The sequence below is a fragment of the Mya arenaria genome, chromosome 14 (genome assembly GCF_026914265.1).
Source record: "Mya arenaria isolate MELC-2E11 chromosome 14, ASM2691426v1".
Lineage (NCBI taxonomy): Eukaryota > Metazoa > Mollusca > Bivalvia > Myida > Myidae > Mya > Mya arenaria.
In genome coordinates, this window is record NC_069135.1 from 16178494 (window position 1) to 16195398 (window position 16905).

At 35.0% G+C, this 16905-nt stretch overlaps 1 protein-coding gene across 1 annotated transcript in view; it reads right to left on the reverse strand.

Annotated features, from left to right (window-relative positions):
• The window catches only part of LOC128218019 (ribitol-5-phosphate xylosyltransferase 1-like), a 58665-nt gene that overhangs the window by 14534 nt on the left and 27226 nt on the right, over positions 1-16905 (reverse strand). Inside the window, exon 3 of the mRNA XM_052925526.1 lies at positions 3575-3674. Coding sequence (XP_052781486.1) covers positions 3575-3674 — 100 coding nt within the window. The remainder of the gene's footprint in view (positions 1-3574; positions 3675-16905) is intronic.

Below are 16905 nucleotides of genomic sequence, written 5' to 3' on the forward strand. Positions count from 1 at the left end.
CTATAAAAATGTGTGGAAGATCTGACTCTATGAACATGAGTGGGAGATCTGTTGCTATGAACATGCGTGGGAGATCTGGCTCTTTAAACATGTGTAGGAGATCTGTCTCTTTAAACATGTGTGGGAGATCTGGCTCTATAAACATGTGAAGGAGATCTGGCTCTTTAAACATGTGTGGGAGATCTGGCTCTATAAACATGTGTAGGAGATCTGGCTCTATAAACATGTGTGGGAGATCTGGCTCTATAAACATGTGTAGGAGATCTGGCTCTATAAACATGTGTAGGAGATCTGGCTCTATAAACATGTGTAGGAGATCTGGCTCTATAAACATGTGTAGGAGATCTGGCTCTATAAACATGTGTGGGAGATCTGGCTCCATGAATGTTGTTATGACTATTGATGCCTATAATATTACGATAATCACATGTATAACATTTTGTTAATGTTGTATATATATTTGTATGACAAGATGCTTGGTGCAATAAAGTAAAAATAAACTTCTGTTCTTTGGAAATGACATAGGTTTAATTCCTCCTCGGGCGTCAGCAGACCTGGACACTTAATCACTGAATTTGACAGTTTGTCTGACCATTTGCGTTTGCTATCAAGTAAATATGCACGAAATGACTGTGAGTGTAAAAATACTGGTTTTCTGTATTTGTGCTATCGCACCTATGGTTTCATTGCAAACCAGATTTTTTGTGACCATTTGCTTTTTTGAAAGTTGCAAAATAACTGATTATAAGTTAGTACACAATTTAATATTGTTTTGTCAAGGTATGTAACTGATGTGTGGAGTTTTATAAATCAACTGCTTTAATTTTGGTCTAACTGTTGTGAGTGTCAAAATACTGGTTTCTGTATGTGTGCAACCGCACCTAAATTTTCATCGCAAACCAGATTTTTTTGTGACAATTAGCTTTTTTAAAAGCTGCAAAATATGTTAGTACACAAAGTATTTTTTTGCATTTTAATTGATTAATTTAAATGTCAATATCGAAGAAAAGTAATAAAATACGTCCAAAAAGTGACTTTTCGGACAAGTACGGCCTCAAACCCCACTGACAACATTTTAAAACATTTAAATTTCGGTTTTGATGGTTGTGCCCCTAAATTCAGTTAAGCTCTAATGTGTACTTCTGGATCCGCTCCTATATATCTGGTCACAAATAGAAATCAGTTTAAACCAACCACAAAATAGGTTACAGTAAAACTGCGATCACTCGAGGACGCCGAGGTCCAAGCTGAAGCCTCGAGGGAACCGATGTTTCGAACAATCCGAGTTTAAATTTTTCAGTCTGTTATGCAATATCTTTTAGTGTGAAGTCGTCAAACTGACTGTTTACTACGACAACGATTATGTGCTGCTTTGTGGAAATCACTCATATGTAAAAAGTAGGGATGCAAATGAATATTCGAATATTCAATCAAACGTTTGGTTTTCGAATGTCAAAATCGGTATTCGAATATTCGAAAAAAAAGAGTCATAATATTCATTCTCAATAAAGAGAATAAAAGACCTTTTGCCTACAACACTGTTGTTGTTTATAAAGTTTGTTTGTTTAGTTGTTACAACGACTGGCCCCTAATGCCAGAGGTGTGAATGTGATGACAATTATGATACTAAACACGTGTCATATGTCATTTAGGGACATATCGTCGGGTACTGTTAGAATTACACCTACTTTTACTGACTAGGAATCGGCTTTAAAACCAATGTTTTATTTTGGCTGACAATTAAGCTGTACAACATTGCTCAAATCGCTGTGATGATATGAATGCCATGTGCTAAAATGATGACGTTGTAACATATAAATATATGTGCTTTAAACTGTTTTCCATGTTTCGATACAATGCTCGTGCTTTGAAATGTAAATGTATGGTATAGCGTTTTAGGATATATATTTCCTCTATTGTTAATCACTGATGAGTCAAATCCAGATATGTTTTCTTTTTATTATTTTACTAGTTCCCGAGTTTGTTCGGGTTTTCCATCATAAGTTATATTTAGTCAATTTAGAGGTCAATCTCAGAACGAGGCTGCACATCCTATGGTAAGACCCTTCATTGGCGCAAAACGCTATTTGACTAGGAATCCATCTAATTTCACATTGTTTACACATATGAATGCAGCAGAATTGAACTTATTCGATTTTAATGTTTGTCTGTTTATAACGTATTGATTTTTTTTTCTTTCTGAAAATTGCAAAAAGATAAAAAGTGTAAAAAGATGCTAACCTTTCATTTTTTTAAACATCCAAAATCAATCATAATAAATGGTTAATACAGTTGTAAGTGGTGTTTAAGTGATTCAGGTAGATAAGTTGTTTCACACATTTACCTCAAGCAATGATCATCATACTTATAATAGATATAATTATTATCTTAGAAATTGGGTTCATTCATTTCTATGCTTACAATGAAGTAAATGTTACTTATTCGAACAGTTATCCATTGTCCAATAGAGATTAAGTTCTAGATCATGTTCAAATGGGTTAAAGGGCAATGATGCTGAACAATCGTTTATCTTTCATATATGTTTACTCTGCGTGTTTTATGAAAACTGAGAAAATTACCTTTGGCCTTATTCTTTCATTTATATTTGACTAAAACATTTAAGGAATCAACTTAAGTTAAGAAATGATTTAAGATTTTCTATGAATATAGCCCCAGCCTTCTATATTGGTACAGCATTGCACGCTTCTTAGTAGAAACAACAAAGTGGTTAAATAACCTCTAAATGTACGGTAATCTCTTATTGAGCTATTTTTTTGTTTTTTTTTCCCATTGATTCTGCAGCTCAACATTTTAGTAAAATACCACCGTCTCTGCACTTAATACTAAGTGTAAACAAAAAAGCAGACAGTTTAACTTTTTGCAATCATATCAATAAATTTAAGTTCCTATAAAGTTGAAGCTCTTGAAATGCTACATTGACAGTATTCATCCAAAGAAAAGCTTATTGTCTACAATCTTCTGAATTACACTGATCATTAAGACCAAGCCTCTGCATGACACTGCTATCAGTAATGTAGTGAAAGCAATCAGTTAAACAAGATTTACCCCATAATATCTCTGGAGCTAAAAAAACATAAAAAAAAGAAAATTCAATACTGGTGTCTGGGCCAGACAACCTTGTCAAATTCAGGCCTCCCTTTACTGTTATAGACTCAAATGATCTGCCCGAATAAACAGTTATTAATGAAGCAAACTGAGCGGCATTCCCCAGGGTACATCTCGGAAAATGAATCTGATGACACTTTCAAATGACGGTGCTGTCTGAAATTACTTCACTGTGCCCTGCAAAGTATACACACTAACAAAAAGTGTGTCACAGGTTCATTAGGTATTGTTTGATATCTTTGAAAAGCTCACATGTAAGTTTGGTGAATACCAGTAGTTTCAATGTAGTGAACATTTGGGCCAACATGAAAATAAACATGGCAAGGCTGACGATAGAATAGTCAGATATGTACAAAGTTAATGTGACAGCTAATTTAATATCAATCTGGTGAACGCCTCATAATAAAACTGTTGGAAGCTGAAGCCAACACTTAATGATAATACATACGTGAACTTTATGTTGTTGATGGTCTTGGTTCCGTGGCTCCACACCCCTTCCATTCTCTCCTCCAGGGGGCCTTCTAGGATGTGCTGCCACAAATACAGGCCTGCAAATATACAAGCAATGCATTGGAACATTTCTAGCAAAAATATATATAGGCCTGTAGAGATTCAAGCAAAACACTGCAACATATCCGACCCAAAACTATTTAGGTCTGTAAATATACAAGGAAATTTTTAAGTCCTTAAACACTGTTAACCTTTGTTATAACATGCCTGTTCAAAAACTATTTGAAGTTCACTTGATAACAATATGCAAATTGTTGTTTTTTTTGTTTTTTTTATTTATTTATCTTTGTCAGGCAAATGCAATTGGCATGCATTGGCACAGACATGCAAATCAACTATGTATGACCTCCACAGGATTGGCAATCAAGAAATCTGTTATGGTTTTGCCAATGAGTAACATACAAGTCAACTGTAATGGTCTTACAAAAAGGGGCAGACAAGTCAAATTAATTGTCAAAGCACAGTCAAGTCAGTTGTGTGTTACAATTGTCAAAGAGGGACAAATAAGTCAATCGTCACTGGCTTGCCAAAGAGTGACATACAGGTCAGCTGTCTTGGAATTGTCAAATAAGGCCAAAGAAGTCAATCATCATGTGCTTGCCAAAGAATGACAGACAACTCAACAGTGTTGGTAATGCCAACAAATGTGAAAGACAAGGCCATTGCAAATGAAATGCCAAAGAGAGACAGACAAGTAAGTTTAAACAATTTATATTTTACAACAATTGTGAAGAAAATAATGATAACTTATACTCAGTCATTCTCGTTGGCACGATGTTACGTGACAGTGTGGTCTTGTGTTGTGGAGGAACCCAGAGTACCCAGAGAAAAAACACTTGTCTGGCTTGCTGACCGCTTACCAATTCATATGTTCTTTTGAAAGACAGGGACAGGGAAGACAACTGTAAGAATCTTGCCAAAAATGTAAAAGACAGGCTCGGCAAAGAATGACAGAAAAAAACCAAATGTGTAAGATGTTAAGTGACGAGTGACAGACAAGTTTGAATCATGTGATTTCCTACAAAATATAAGCACAGCAAAGCCATTTTAAAGGGACTACCAGACGACTAAATTGGTCAGTGCTTCTACTAACTAGTATATTCATGACCTTATTGTCTGAATAGCCTTTCAATCATGTAAATGGCAGTATTAAAAGTAAGTGTCTGGTGTATACAATGTATCTTACAGACAACACTAAATCAAAGGGTACCCATCAAAGGATCAGAGTCCAATCAAGTGCAGGCTCAATTATAGGTCTGGAACTCTAAAAGGATAAAACAGCAAATAAATAGAGCATAATTGTTTGTTTCAGTTTAAGATGGTAATAGATTTCACCGAGTCAGCATTGAAAGCTAAATTTCATGAGTGGCGTAGCCATGATTGAAATATTTACTTTCGGTGTTCATAAGATGAAATATATTGCGATACTATCCTATATTTAGTTTTTTCTTTTTTTTGTATTGTAACCTTCAAAGGAAATAAAATGAACGTTTATTGTAATTCGGTGAAAACCGTGCCAATTTGTATGAGAATAAAGCGTCATATCGGAAATGATGTCGTTGAAATTGTGTGCAAACCATGTGCGCAATTATGTTTGATTTCAGTTTGAAAGCGGGTTGATATTTCAAAACAGTTAAGCATATCAAAATGTTGTTTCACTGTTTGAAACAGTATAATATAATTTTCATTTCACCAATAAATTTCTTAAAACGTCTGGAGAGCATATAATAAAGCAAATTAATGATTTCGATTTTATTGTTATCTATTTTTCACTGACATGTTGCAAAGTATTTCCAGACTGCTTGGAAAACTGACAAATTTGGCACTAAAACTGTTTTATGATATGAAGTTGGAAATAAACAAATACAAGGAATATAAAATATGCAATAATTCAAAATACCGACATCTATGAAAAGTCTGAAGCTCGATCCCATTCAAGTGTAATGTCTATTTACATAACAATTCCAAATCTGACAATGCCGACCCGATGGAATTGACGATGTCTAATGCTGAGACAAGGTCTGGATGTGAAGAACATGGAAATAGGTTTCCCAATCCAGCGAAGTAATCAACCTGTCAATCAACCAAACTAGGTAATAATCAGAACGGTCCCAGTACTCATAAAACAAACACAGAAAAAACTTATGAGAATTCTTCCACTGGAAATAAAAACATATTGTCAAGCCAGTGCCCCATTTGGTATCAAACTCTGATCAAGTTCTCTAAAGCAGCTAGGAAAGCTGTCACCAAAATGCTTTTGTAGATTTGTTTAAATTAACAAATTGTCGATCAGGAGAGTTTTCTGGTCAGAATATCAGTGAAGGCTGCAATTTCACTGATGGAAGATCAGAAATGAATCTCCCGATGTCAATTTATTCCGACTGTGAAAAGGAAATGAAGTAAACCTTTCAATGAATAAAACATATACTCCAATAAATAACTTTGGTAAGAAACAATCGCCTGGAAAGGGCAAAAAGCACTTTCTAGGTTCCCCAGAAATGTCTTCCTCTCACACGATGTTCGGGTATCATCTTAAAAACAAACAGCTTAGCATGTATTATGCAAGAATGAAAGATTCTTTATAATTTAACAGAATGTGGTCATAAATCTGGAAAAGTCTTCATTGATCTTCCCATAGACTTAATGATGCATTCTTACTCCCAAATAAACAGTACCACAAATAATGCAATTGTTTTAATTTACAGTAAGAAGGATGAATAAATCTCGAAAACAATGGTTCTTATGAAGAATATTGTGTTTAATTTGAAAGAAAGGTGCAGAAAAAACAGTATTTCTAACTTAGAAGTTGATTGTTGATCACTGTAAATCTTTAAGGACTCACCAGTCATTTAATATATCCCGTTTTCAGCTATTAAAACATGGTTACAATCTTGTTATCAGATATTTTGCATAAATCCATTATTTAGTAAGTAGTTAAAGGTTTATCACTCAAACTTAGGCCTAAAAAAAAAATATGTCTGTTTCGGGTAACCCGACCCAACCTATAAAAATGTGCCGACCTTAACTGTTTTTTTCCGTTTCTGAGCAAAAAAACATATGTTAGCAAATAGAGAGTTATGAAGGGCGGATAAATGCAGATTTTAATCAGAATTATTGTTTATATGATAAAACAAAGTCAGGCAATGACAGTAATGTAGAAAAGACTGCCATGTGCATGAAAACACTCTGAACTTACGACAGATTTTGAAAAAAAAATCAAAAAATCAAAAAAAATCCCTACCTAGAAATTTTGGGAAGGTTACCCTAAACAAACAATTTTTATTTTTTTTGGCCTTACGTTTGTTATATTGATTATGAATAAGAGTATCACTTTTAATTCATAGAATCTGGTTTATACCAAATCATTTCAGTCTGATTGTAATGAAATTTGTTGGTTTATAGAATCATGCTGAGTCTGTTTCTTGAGTAGAAACCTGAGTACTGGTATCCCTTATATTAAAAAGGCCATGAAAACATGACCGCTGCTGGGACTCAAACCTAGCACCCATTGTGTGAGAGGCTGAAATCTTTACCACTAGCTAGATCACATCATCCTCAGAAAAGCATGTGTTTTTTTAAAATATCATTGAAAGTCAATGATTCATTTTTGATTGTTACTTATGTTAAATATCTTCACCAAATAATTAGTTAATTAAGATTTACAAATGTCATGTAATTTAATCAGACTGTTGAAATTGATTAACCGACTTGAGTAATGGTTTTTATCCCCATGTAAAAAGGCAATGAAGACAGAAAATGGTAAATATAATCAGTACTAAAATACATGTTTATGGTTGTAAAGTGGCCCATATAATTTTCATGTTGATGACCATATCTATTAAAATAGTGGTTAATCCTTTCTGGAAACAGCACAAAAAATCAAGTAAAAATATATAGTACTTATGATCTAAAAATGTAAACAAATGATAAAACATTACTGAGGGAAAGGTCATAATAAGTATGCATTAAATGAAATTGCCTATCATAAAAAGTAACGATCAATTGTTTTCTCAATATGAGATTAACAGAACCTGTCATAACACAACATGCTCAACTGTGCACCATTTTGTCTATGAGATATATAACTAAATAGCATGCATTATTGATGAAATATGTGAAGACATGTCAAAAACAGAGGGCTATAACTTGTATTGTAGATTATTTGGAGTTAACTTACATAATAATTGTCTTGTGGCCTTGAACACTAAGGGAAAGAATTATGTCAATTGTATGAAAGATATATTTTTGAGATATTATCAAAAGCCCCATTGTAATGAAAAACTTGAACCCAACTTTCTAAATCAATCAGGGGCCATAATTTGTATTCATGAGCATTTAGAGTTGTCTAACTTAATTGTCTGATGGCCATGAAGTAAATGAACACTTGCGTTGTGAATATGGAATTTGAGATTTGGTTAAAAGTACCAACAGGCAGAAAAACAAACAAATTCCTTAAAGTTAATATGTCAGAATAATTTGTAGATAGGATTATATGATACAACTTACTACATTTCTGATGAACCTTCCCCAGTAAAAATGTCAGTGGTATATAGGGACTGTACACCAGATTGGCACCAAAAAATGTTTTTTCCGTAACAAATCTCAGGGCATTTCTTTAATAGAATGTGTTACACTTTGATATCATAATTGTAAAAAAAGTACCAAAATGTAAAAAAAAATGAGTCGGAGAATGGGTTCGAACCCGTGTCGCCAAAATAGCAGCCAAGCGTAGTAACCACTGAGCTACGAGGGATTACTCTAAGCGGTATATTTAAGTTATATACCTAACTTGGTAATATCACGTGATAACATCGACTAGCCAATCACGCATAAGGAATGAATTCTACTGGGTAGACATACCCAGTAAACTTTTTTAATGGAAAAATACGAAATAACTGCTAAACTTAAATAAATTGTAAACTATGTGGTACTTTAGTTAGTAAGTTTCAATGCTTTGTTCACATTAATACCAAGTTTGTCAGTTTTCGACAATTTTCTTTTTTTCTTGCAAATTGGTCATCTGATGCACAGTTGCTTTAACACGAGAGTGAAGTATCAAGGCATCTATAATAATTAAACAGATTTTGAGATATTGTTGAAGTCCCAATTGCTAAAAAACTACAGGACAACTTTCTAAGTCAATCTGCATGCATGGGGCAATAGTTTGAATTTAGGATCATGTAAAGTCATCTAACTAAATTGTCTGTTGACCCTGAACAACGTCAGTTGAATTAACGCACACAGACATCTGAATGCCTAATTACTAGTGCAAGTAGGTTCCTTATTCTTTGAATAGACAAGCTTAAAAAATGAAACTGAATACCTGGTACTTATGTTTATTTATTTTCAACTATTCTTCATCAATTGTTTCAGTCTGAAGGCAATTATTTGAGAAAATAATTAATTGGCATAATTCTCTCTTATTCAGACAGTGCACAGATAAAACTGTCAGGGTTATCTCCCTTATTAATTGTTCTGCCATTTACAAGGTAGAGGTTAACACAATGCAGCAGACTAGATCTAATGTCATCTTTGGGAAACAAAGTCAATAAATGATGATTATTCATTACAATAATAAGAGATTTCCTTTCATCCATAGTCTGTGAGGCTTTATAATCTTAATAAGGCGGAATAAGTTATTTCATACACAACAAAAACATATTGATCATCTTGATTATGTGAATGGAATACATGTTCAGAGTATTCAAAACTATCCGCTCTCTTATAATCCCTGTTGAGTAAAAGAAAGAGAAATGGCGCAATTTGAACCTGATACTTAGAATATAAAATGGAAAGCAATTGGGTGCTCAAATTCAGTCAAATGTTTTTCTTTGAAGGCATATTTCTTTAACAAAACTTACTGACCTATTTCAGAGAGAAGTGACATTTAACATGTCCAATTATTTGCAATGACACAAAGGATCATTAATTTTAGTTCTAAGAAATGTTGTAAAAACATATCATTCAACGGAAAAAGTCTTTAAACAGTGCTCTGAATCAATGTGCCTCAGTACATTACTGCCACATAAATTTCCATATTCAGATAGCAATTTCTTCACAAATGACTTTAAAAGCCAGGAAATCGCAGCAATTATGAGACTGTTTTTCTTTAAGACAAATATCTTTTCCTTGCCAGTGACAGAACTGACATATCTTGTAAAAGAGCTCAAATTGTGGTCCAATTTTCAGCATGTAGGGAAACAATAACAAGTTATAACAGTCCTAGTTAAGTATTTGTTCACCTTTTTCATCTTACAAGCTGACATCATTAATTATAGAAATAATAATTATATTACTCTATTTCAGATAATGAACATCTTGTACTTTTTTAATGTATTATGCTTTTTATATTGGCCAAGCAATGATCAGTTTTTGAAAAAAAAAGAAAAACATGTTTCATAAATCCAATTATGTTAATTGACAAGGCTTTGGAACATACATTAATTAAGACACAATAAGGAACAATACTCCAGTTCCAATTTTAATTTTCAGAATTCAATTCAAGTCAAGACATCAGAAGATAATGAAGTCTTTGTTTTTTAAGAGATAATTCAAATTAAAAATCTTTCATAGAAAAGTCCCTAAGGATTAAGTTTTTCCCCTTAAACTAATTCAGAAATTAAATGTTGAAGTTTTTTTAAGTATGAACAGCATAAACAAGTAATGAGGCTGCACACAGCTTTCAACTTAAAGTTCTGAAGAATGATTATCATCATCATTGAGTATTAGTTGGAGCATTCTGATAGAATCTATAACACAAATTAACTCTTTTGTTGTTTGTTTTAGGCAAAATGAATCTAAAAGCAAGCACAAGAAGGCGACAAAATATATACATAAAACCCTGCCCAGATTGAAAAACAATAAACCCTTCCTGATGAGTATTTTGGTACAATATTCCCACCCTGGCGAGTATAGGGGTAAAATATACCTACTCCAGTGGGCATCGGGGTACAATATACCTATCCTGGTGAGTATCGGGTATAATGTACCCACCCTGGTGTAAATAAGGTACAAAATTATAACCTACCCAGAGGGAATTTGGGTACAATATACCTATCCCAGAGGGAATTTGGGTACAATTTACCTATCCGAGAGGGAATTTGGGTACAATATACCTACCCCAGTGGGTATCGGGGTACAACACAGCCATCCTGATGTGAATCCTGTATAATATATCTTACCCTGGTATCGGGTAAAATATACCCACCCTGGTCAGTATCCAGTGGGTATCACGCTACAATATACGTATCCCTGGTACAATGTACCTACCCCAGGGGTATAGGGATACAATATACCTACCCTGGTGAGTATCAGGGTACAATATACCTACCCCTGGGGTATAGGGATACAATATTCCCACCCTGGTGAGTATCAGGGTACAATATACCCACCCTGGTGAGTATCAGGGTACAATATACCTACCCCAGTGGGTATAGGGATGCAATATCCCCACCCTGGTATGAATCAGGTACAATATACCCACCCTGGTGAGTATTGGGATACAATATACCCATCCTGGTGAGTATCGGGGTACAATATACCTACCCAAGTGAGTATTGGGGTACAATATTCCCACCCTGGTGTGAATCAGGTACAATATACTTACCCCCAGTGGTAATTTGGGTACAATATACCAACCCCAGTGTGAATTTTGGTACAATATACCATCCCTGGTGTGAATCAGGTACAATACACCTACCCACAGTGGGAATTTGGGCCAGAGTTTTTTTATATTTCGTTTTACGGGAGCGCCGTACCTAAATATTGCAAAACCCAAAAAAGAAAAAGATTCAAATTCCTAACTTTATATTTATTTTTTCCGCCGCCCGTTTCTTCGATCTCAGATAGAAAATAAAATGTAGTGTTATTTAACCTAAGTTAACGCTATAACAAATAATTATCGCGCACCGTTTCCAAGATGGCGGATGCCGGCGATTATTGATTATAAAGTTAACTGAAATATGTTTCATTGTTTTGTGATCATATCACATGCATATTATATGCCATGATGAAAATAAAACTTAAAACTTGCTTAAAATATCCTCATCTAAGGAATATATGGCTGCCGTTTACGTAATTTTAAAGTGGATTTAGTTTGAAGACTGATAATGTTGTTAATAAAATTGTGGCTTTTTTTCTGACATCGGAACGGAATTGTATTTTCTTTATATCGAAGCATAAAATCACTTAAATATTTCTGTATGTAGACCTGTTAAAACGGGGACACACTGAAAATTGGAATTTGCTGTACAGTTTCTGACTACAGAAAAAGACGAGAATGTGACATTGGATTTGGCTTGTTTGTCTAAAAGACAATAAAGTTATACCAACATATTGCATACCATTTTAAAGGGCATTGACTCCTCTTTTCATGTCACCTTTTTTAAAATGGATTGTTTGTATGTTGATTAAGAAACTTAAAAAAAAACTGGACTCGACCGTGAAATCTGGTAAGTTTGAGTTACATATGATACCTTGTTTGTTTCTTGTATATCAGACATTAAATTTCCTCAGATGTGTTGTTTATCTCATTATATATACCCAAAATGATATTAATCAACATTTTAGACACAAACAATGAGCCAGATGTCTTTGGTTTTGCCAGTTTAAGTTTCAGTGACTATTAAAAACACTACAAAAGTGTAGAAGCACATAGACTTTTGTTGCATCATTTAATCGATTACCAGTTATTTGCAAATATTTAGGTCCTGAGTGAGAATTGTTTATTTTTATATGCTAAATCTGGTTAGGAAGTCTGGATTTTTTCACTAATCATTTTTTTTTAATATATATCCAATATGGCTGCTGCTGTTTCTGCTACAGCGGGGTTGACCATTTCTCGGCCACCGGCTAAATGTCAGGTCGAAAGTTGGCTGTTTTCTGGCCGTTTCTTGGCCAAATATGGGCCGCTCTGGTTAGACACCGGCCAGAAATCAACCCGTCCAATTTTCAGCCAGTTTATGGCCAAATCCATGGAAATTGCTGGGAAATGGCATTCTTGTTTAGGTTTTCATTGAGACAAGCCGCATTTTTAGTTTTCTATAATTATTTTAATAACTTTGGATTTTTGGCGAAATGTTTGATAATATTACAAAGATTTAAAATGAATAACATTTATGCTGCGGCTGTCATTTTATTTTCTACGAACTTGGAACATTTTGGCATTTATTCTTGTTAAGAAATACATAACTTAGATAGTATTTAACTTAAGAAATTTTGGACTTTCTGAAAGTATGGACACTACAAATATATTTGAAGAAGTTGTAATTTTTAAAATGATGCCCTCTAACAGCTGTGGCACAACACTATTATACAACAGGCATATACTGGAGTACAAAACAAGTGTGCACAACTTCAAAACATGCATTGTATAAAAAAATTCAAAAAAAAAGAAAAAAATATGGAAAATCCATCTTATTTTTATTCTTTTTTCTCGACGCTCATTTTTCGACAACTTTTTCTTATTTTTATTCCCTCCTTCTGGTGCTTATTTTTGTAAAAATTCCCGTAAAACGAAAAATAAAAAACTCTGGCCTTGGGTACAACATACCTACCCCAGTGGGAATTTAGGTACAATATGCACACCCTGGTATGAATCAGGTACACTATACCTATCCCAGTGGGAATTTGGGTACAATATACCTACCCCAGTGGGTATTGGGATACAATATACACACCTTGGTGTGTATAAAGTACAATATACCTACCCCATGTGGGTATCTTGGTACAATATACCTACCCCAGTGGGAATTTGGGTACAATATACCTACCTACCCCAGTGGGAATTTGGGTACAATTTACCAACCCCATCGGGAATTTGGGTACAATATACCTACCCCAGTGGGAATTTGGGTACAATATACCTACCTACCCCAGTGGGAATTTGGGTACAATTTACCTACCTACCCCAGTGGGAATTTGGGTACAATTTACCTACCCCATCGGGAATTTGGGTACAATATACCTACCCCAGTGGGAATTTGGGTACAATATACCTACCCCATTGGGAATTTGGGTACAATTTACCTACCCCATCGGGAATTTGGGTACAATATACCTACCCCAGTGGGAATTTGGGTACAATATACCAACTCTGATGTGAATCAGTTACAATATACCTATCCCAGTGGGTATTTGGATACAATATACCCACCCTGGTGAGTATTGGGGTAAAATATACCCACCCTGGTAAGTATCGGGTAACATTATACCTACCCCCAGTGGGTATTGAGGTATAATATACCCACCCTGGTAAGTATCAGGTAACATTATACCTACCCCCAGTGGGTATTGAGGTATAATATACCCACCCTGGTAAGTATCGGATAACATTATACCTACCCCCAGTGGGTATTGAGGTATAATATACCCACCCTGGTAAGTATCGGATAACATTATACCTACCCCCAGTGGGTATTGAGGTATAATATACCCACCCTGGTAAGTATCGGATAACATTATACCTACCCCCAGTGGGTATTGAGGTATAATATACCCACCCTGGTTTGTATCAGGGTATAATATACATAATACATATTTATAATGGATCATTAGGGTGCATTAATACACCTGATTGTATTGGGATACAATATATACCCACCAGATGGATATTAGGGTACAATTATTTTACCCACCCTGATGGGCACTGAGGTACGCTATTATTATGTTACCCACTTTGATGGGCACTGAGGTACAATATACCCACCGTGATGGCACTGAGGTACAATATACCCACCGTGATGGCACTGAGGTACGATATACCCACCGTGATGGGCACTGAGGTATGTATACCCACCATGATGGGCACTGAGGTACAATATATTCACCCTGATGGGCACTGAGGTACAATATACCCACCCTGATGGGCACTGAGGTACGATATACTCACCGTGATGGGCACTGAGGTACGATATACCCACCCTGATGGGCACTGAGGTACGATATACCCACCGTGATGGGCACTGAGGTACAATATACCCACCCTGATGGGCACTGAGGTACGATATACCCACCGTGATGGGCACTGAGGTACAATATACCCACCCTGATGGGTATAAGGGAACAATTTATATAGACATAATTTGACAAATTTTATGGAATAATGTAAGTTAGGAAATGGCTAGGAACTTGGTCTCTCACAATATCCTCGGGTCAACAAATTTCTCTGTGTGAAACCATTTTCTCCATTATTCCTTGAAAGAGCTTGCCCATAATTGGTTCAATTACTGATCTAAATAAAAATTCCAATGAACAGTGTCATGCCCATATCCTATTCATTTGGGGAGTTATGACTTGTCCCCTGCTGTCCAATCATATTTTCTATTCAAGCGCAATTAATTTGGGGAAAATAAATTACGGGCAGGCTCAATAAAGCTGATAACGATGGCCAGGACCATGCAACTAAGCCATTCTAATTGAATCTATAACCAAATAATCACCAAAGTAATACCAGCCCAGACAGAACATGTTTAAAAAATATCAGTCTTCGGAGGAAAAGGTCTCCTGCATTTACTCAAGAAAGGAAATGTTTTGCTTATTGTGGCGAACATTCCCTGAAACAGTTGTAAGCTATGTTTTTTTGTGTTTGTTAATCAAAGTATAAGAAAGTTTAAGTAAATATGTTGCGCCATGACTGATAAATAAATTTAATTATGTTCTATGTATTAAAATCATGCTGCACCATCATTAATAAGTAAATTTAACTAGAGATTGCCTTTTTTTTTAAAAGTGCTTGTTTCCCCATTGTGTGGTCATAGGTGTGAAATAATCAATCATGGACATGAAATTGAATTGTACTTTTGGACTAGAGACAAACAAACATATGTTTTATATATTGGTCGTGACCAACCTGCATATACCAAGTATGAAGTTCCTGGGTCCTAGTATGAAGTTCCTTGGTCCAAGCGTTCTTTAGTTATTGAGGTTCTTCAGTTATTGAGCGGAAAGAAGTGTGACATGCGGACTGGTGACCAACAAATTGTTTTTTTTTTCACCTAAAGGTCACAGTGACCTTGACCTAATGACCTCAAAAGCAATAGGGTCACATACTAATCAAGACCAACTAGCAAGCCAAAATGAAATTCCTGGGCCTAAGCGTTTTATCAACATAGTGAACCTTAATGGCAAGTCTTTTGAAAATTCTATAATGCATGGTAAAGATACAGCACGTACAAATTCAGTCTGGACGGACGCATGCACATACACAGAACCCCCGTTGTGACAACTATGTCTCGTTCAGCTCAAGCTGGCTTGACAAATGTATATTTTTGCAGAACAGAAACTGGGAACTTCTTCAACGCTTCAGCTATACCCAAGCATATAATTGTTATGATGAAGTATGAACTAGTATGTAGTTTGTGACTGCACCCCACCCACTCACCAAGATATTAACATTATACACAAGGGCTTCATGGGAGTTGTATAATTTCAAGCATGGAGGCTTGTGTCCCGGTTTGATAACTGTTTTGTACTTTATTGTCTTAGTAGGTGACAGCATTTATAAAGTTTATGTACGGATGAAAACACTCTCCAATACAGTTCAGACAATATGTTCTGATTGTCTGTGACAAGTTGACATTTTTTTCCATAAAAATCTGATCAATAATCCATAATCTTTAGCCTGCCAAATACATCTATGTTATCAGAACAAAGCAAGGTCATTAAATATAAAAAAGAACTGACATAACAGCCAATTTTGTAGATATTTTCTCAAAATGTCTGGCTTAATAGTCTGTGGATAAAATAATCCATTTTTCTGATGTCATTTGCTCTATCCACTTTCTGATGCTATCCACTTTGTATACAAAAATGGCATTCAACTAATGAAACATAAGAAGGATTATAACAAGAAAAGAAAGGGTACTTTTCTGTCCATTAGGGGAATGACATCCACATATGATATACGGAAAACCATTTACTGACCCATCAGGATTAGTCTTGGAAATAAGATCATCAGCTAGGAAATCCAAAAGACTGCACTCATCAGCTTAAACAACATAATTATTCCTGTGAAGCAGTATGCTATTTATTAGAATAAGTATCTACAGTACTAAGGACACTAATCCAAGATTATCTAGTCAGTAACTTCTAAAATCTAAAACTAGCTTCTGGAAATGCATTGTCTTCCCTCTAAAACCCAGTTCATAATGACTACAAGTTTAACCCTTTTTAAGGGCAAATTTGTCCCAGGCAGTATATGCCTTTAGCATTTGGGCCCTCCTTTTTAAATTTGGGAACAAAAATCATTTCATATTCAAAATAATTACAAAC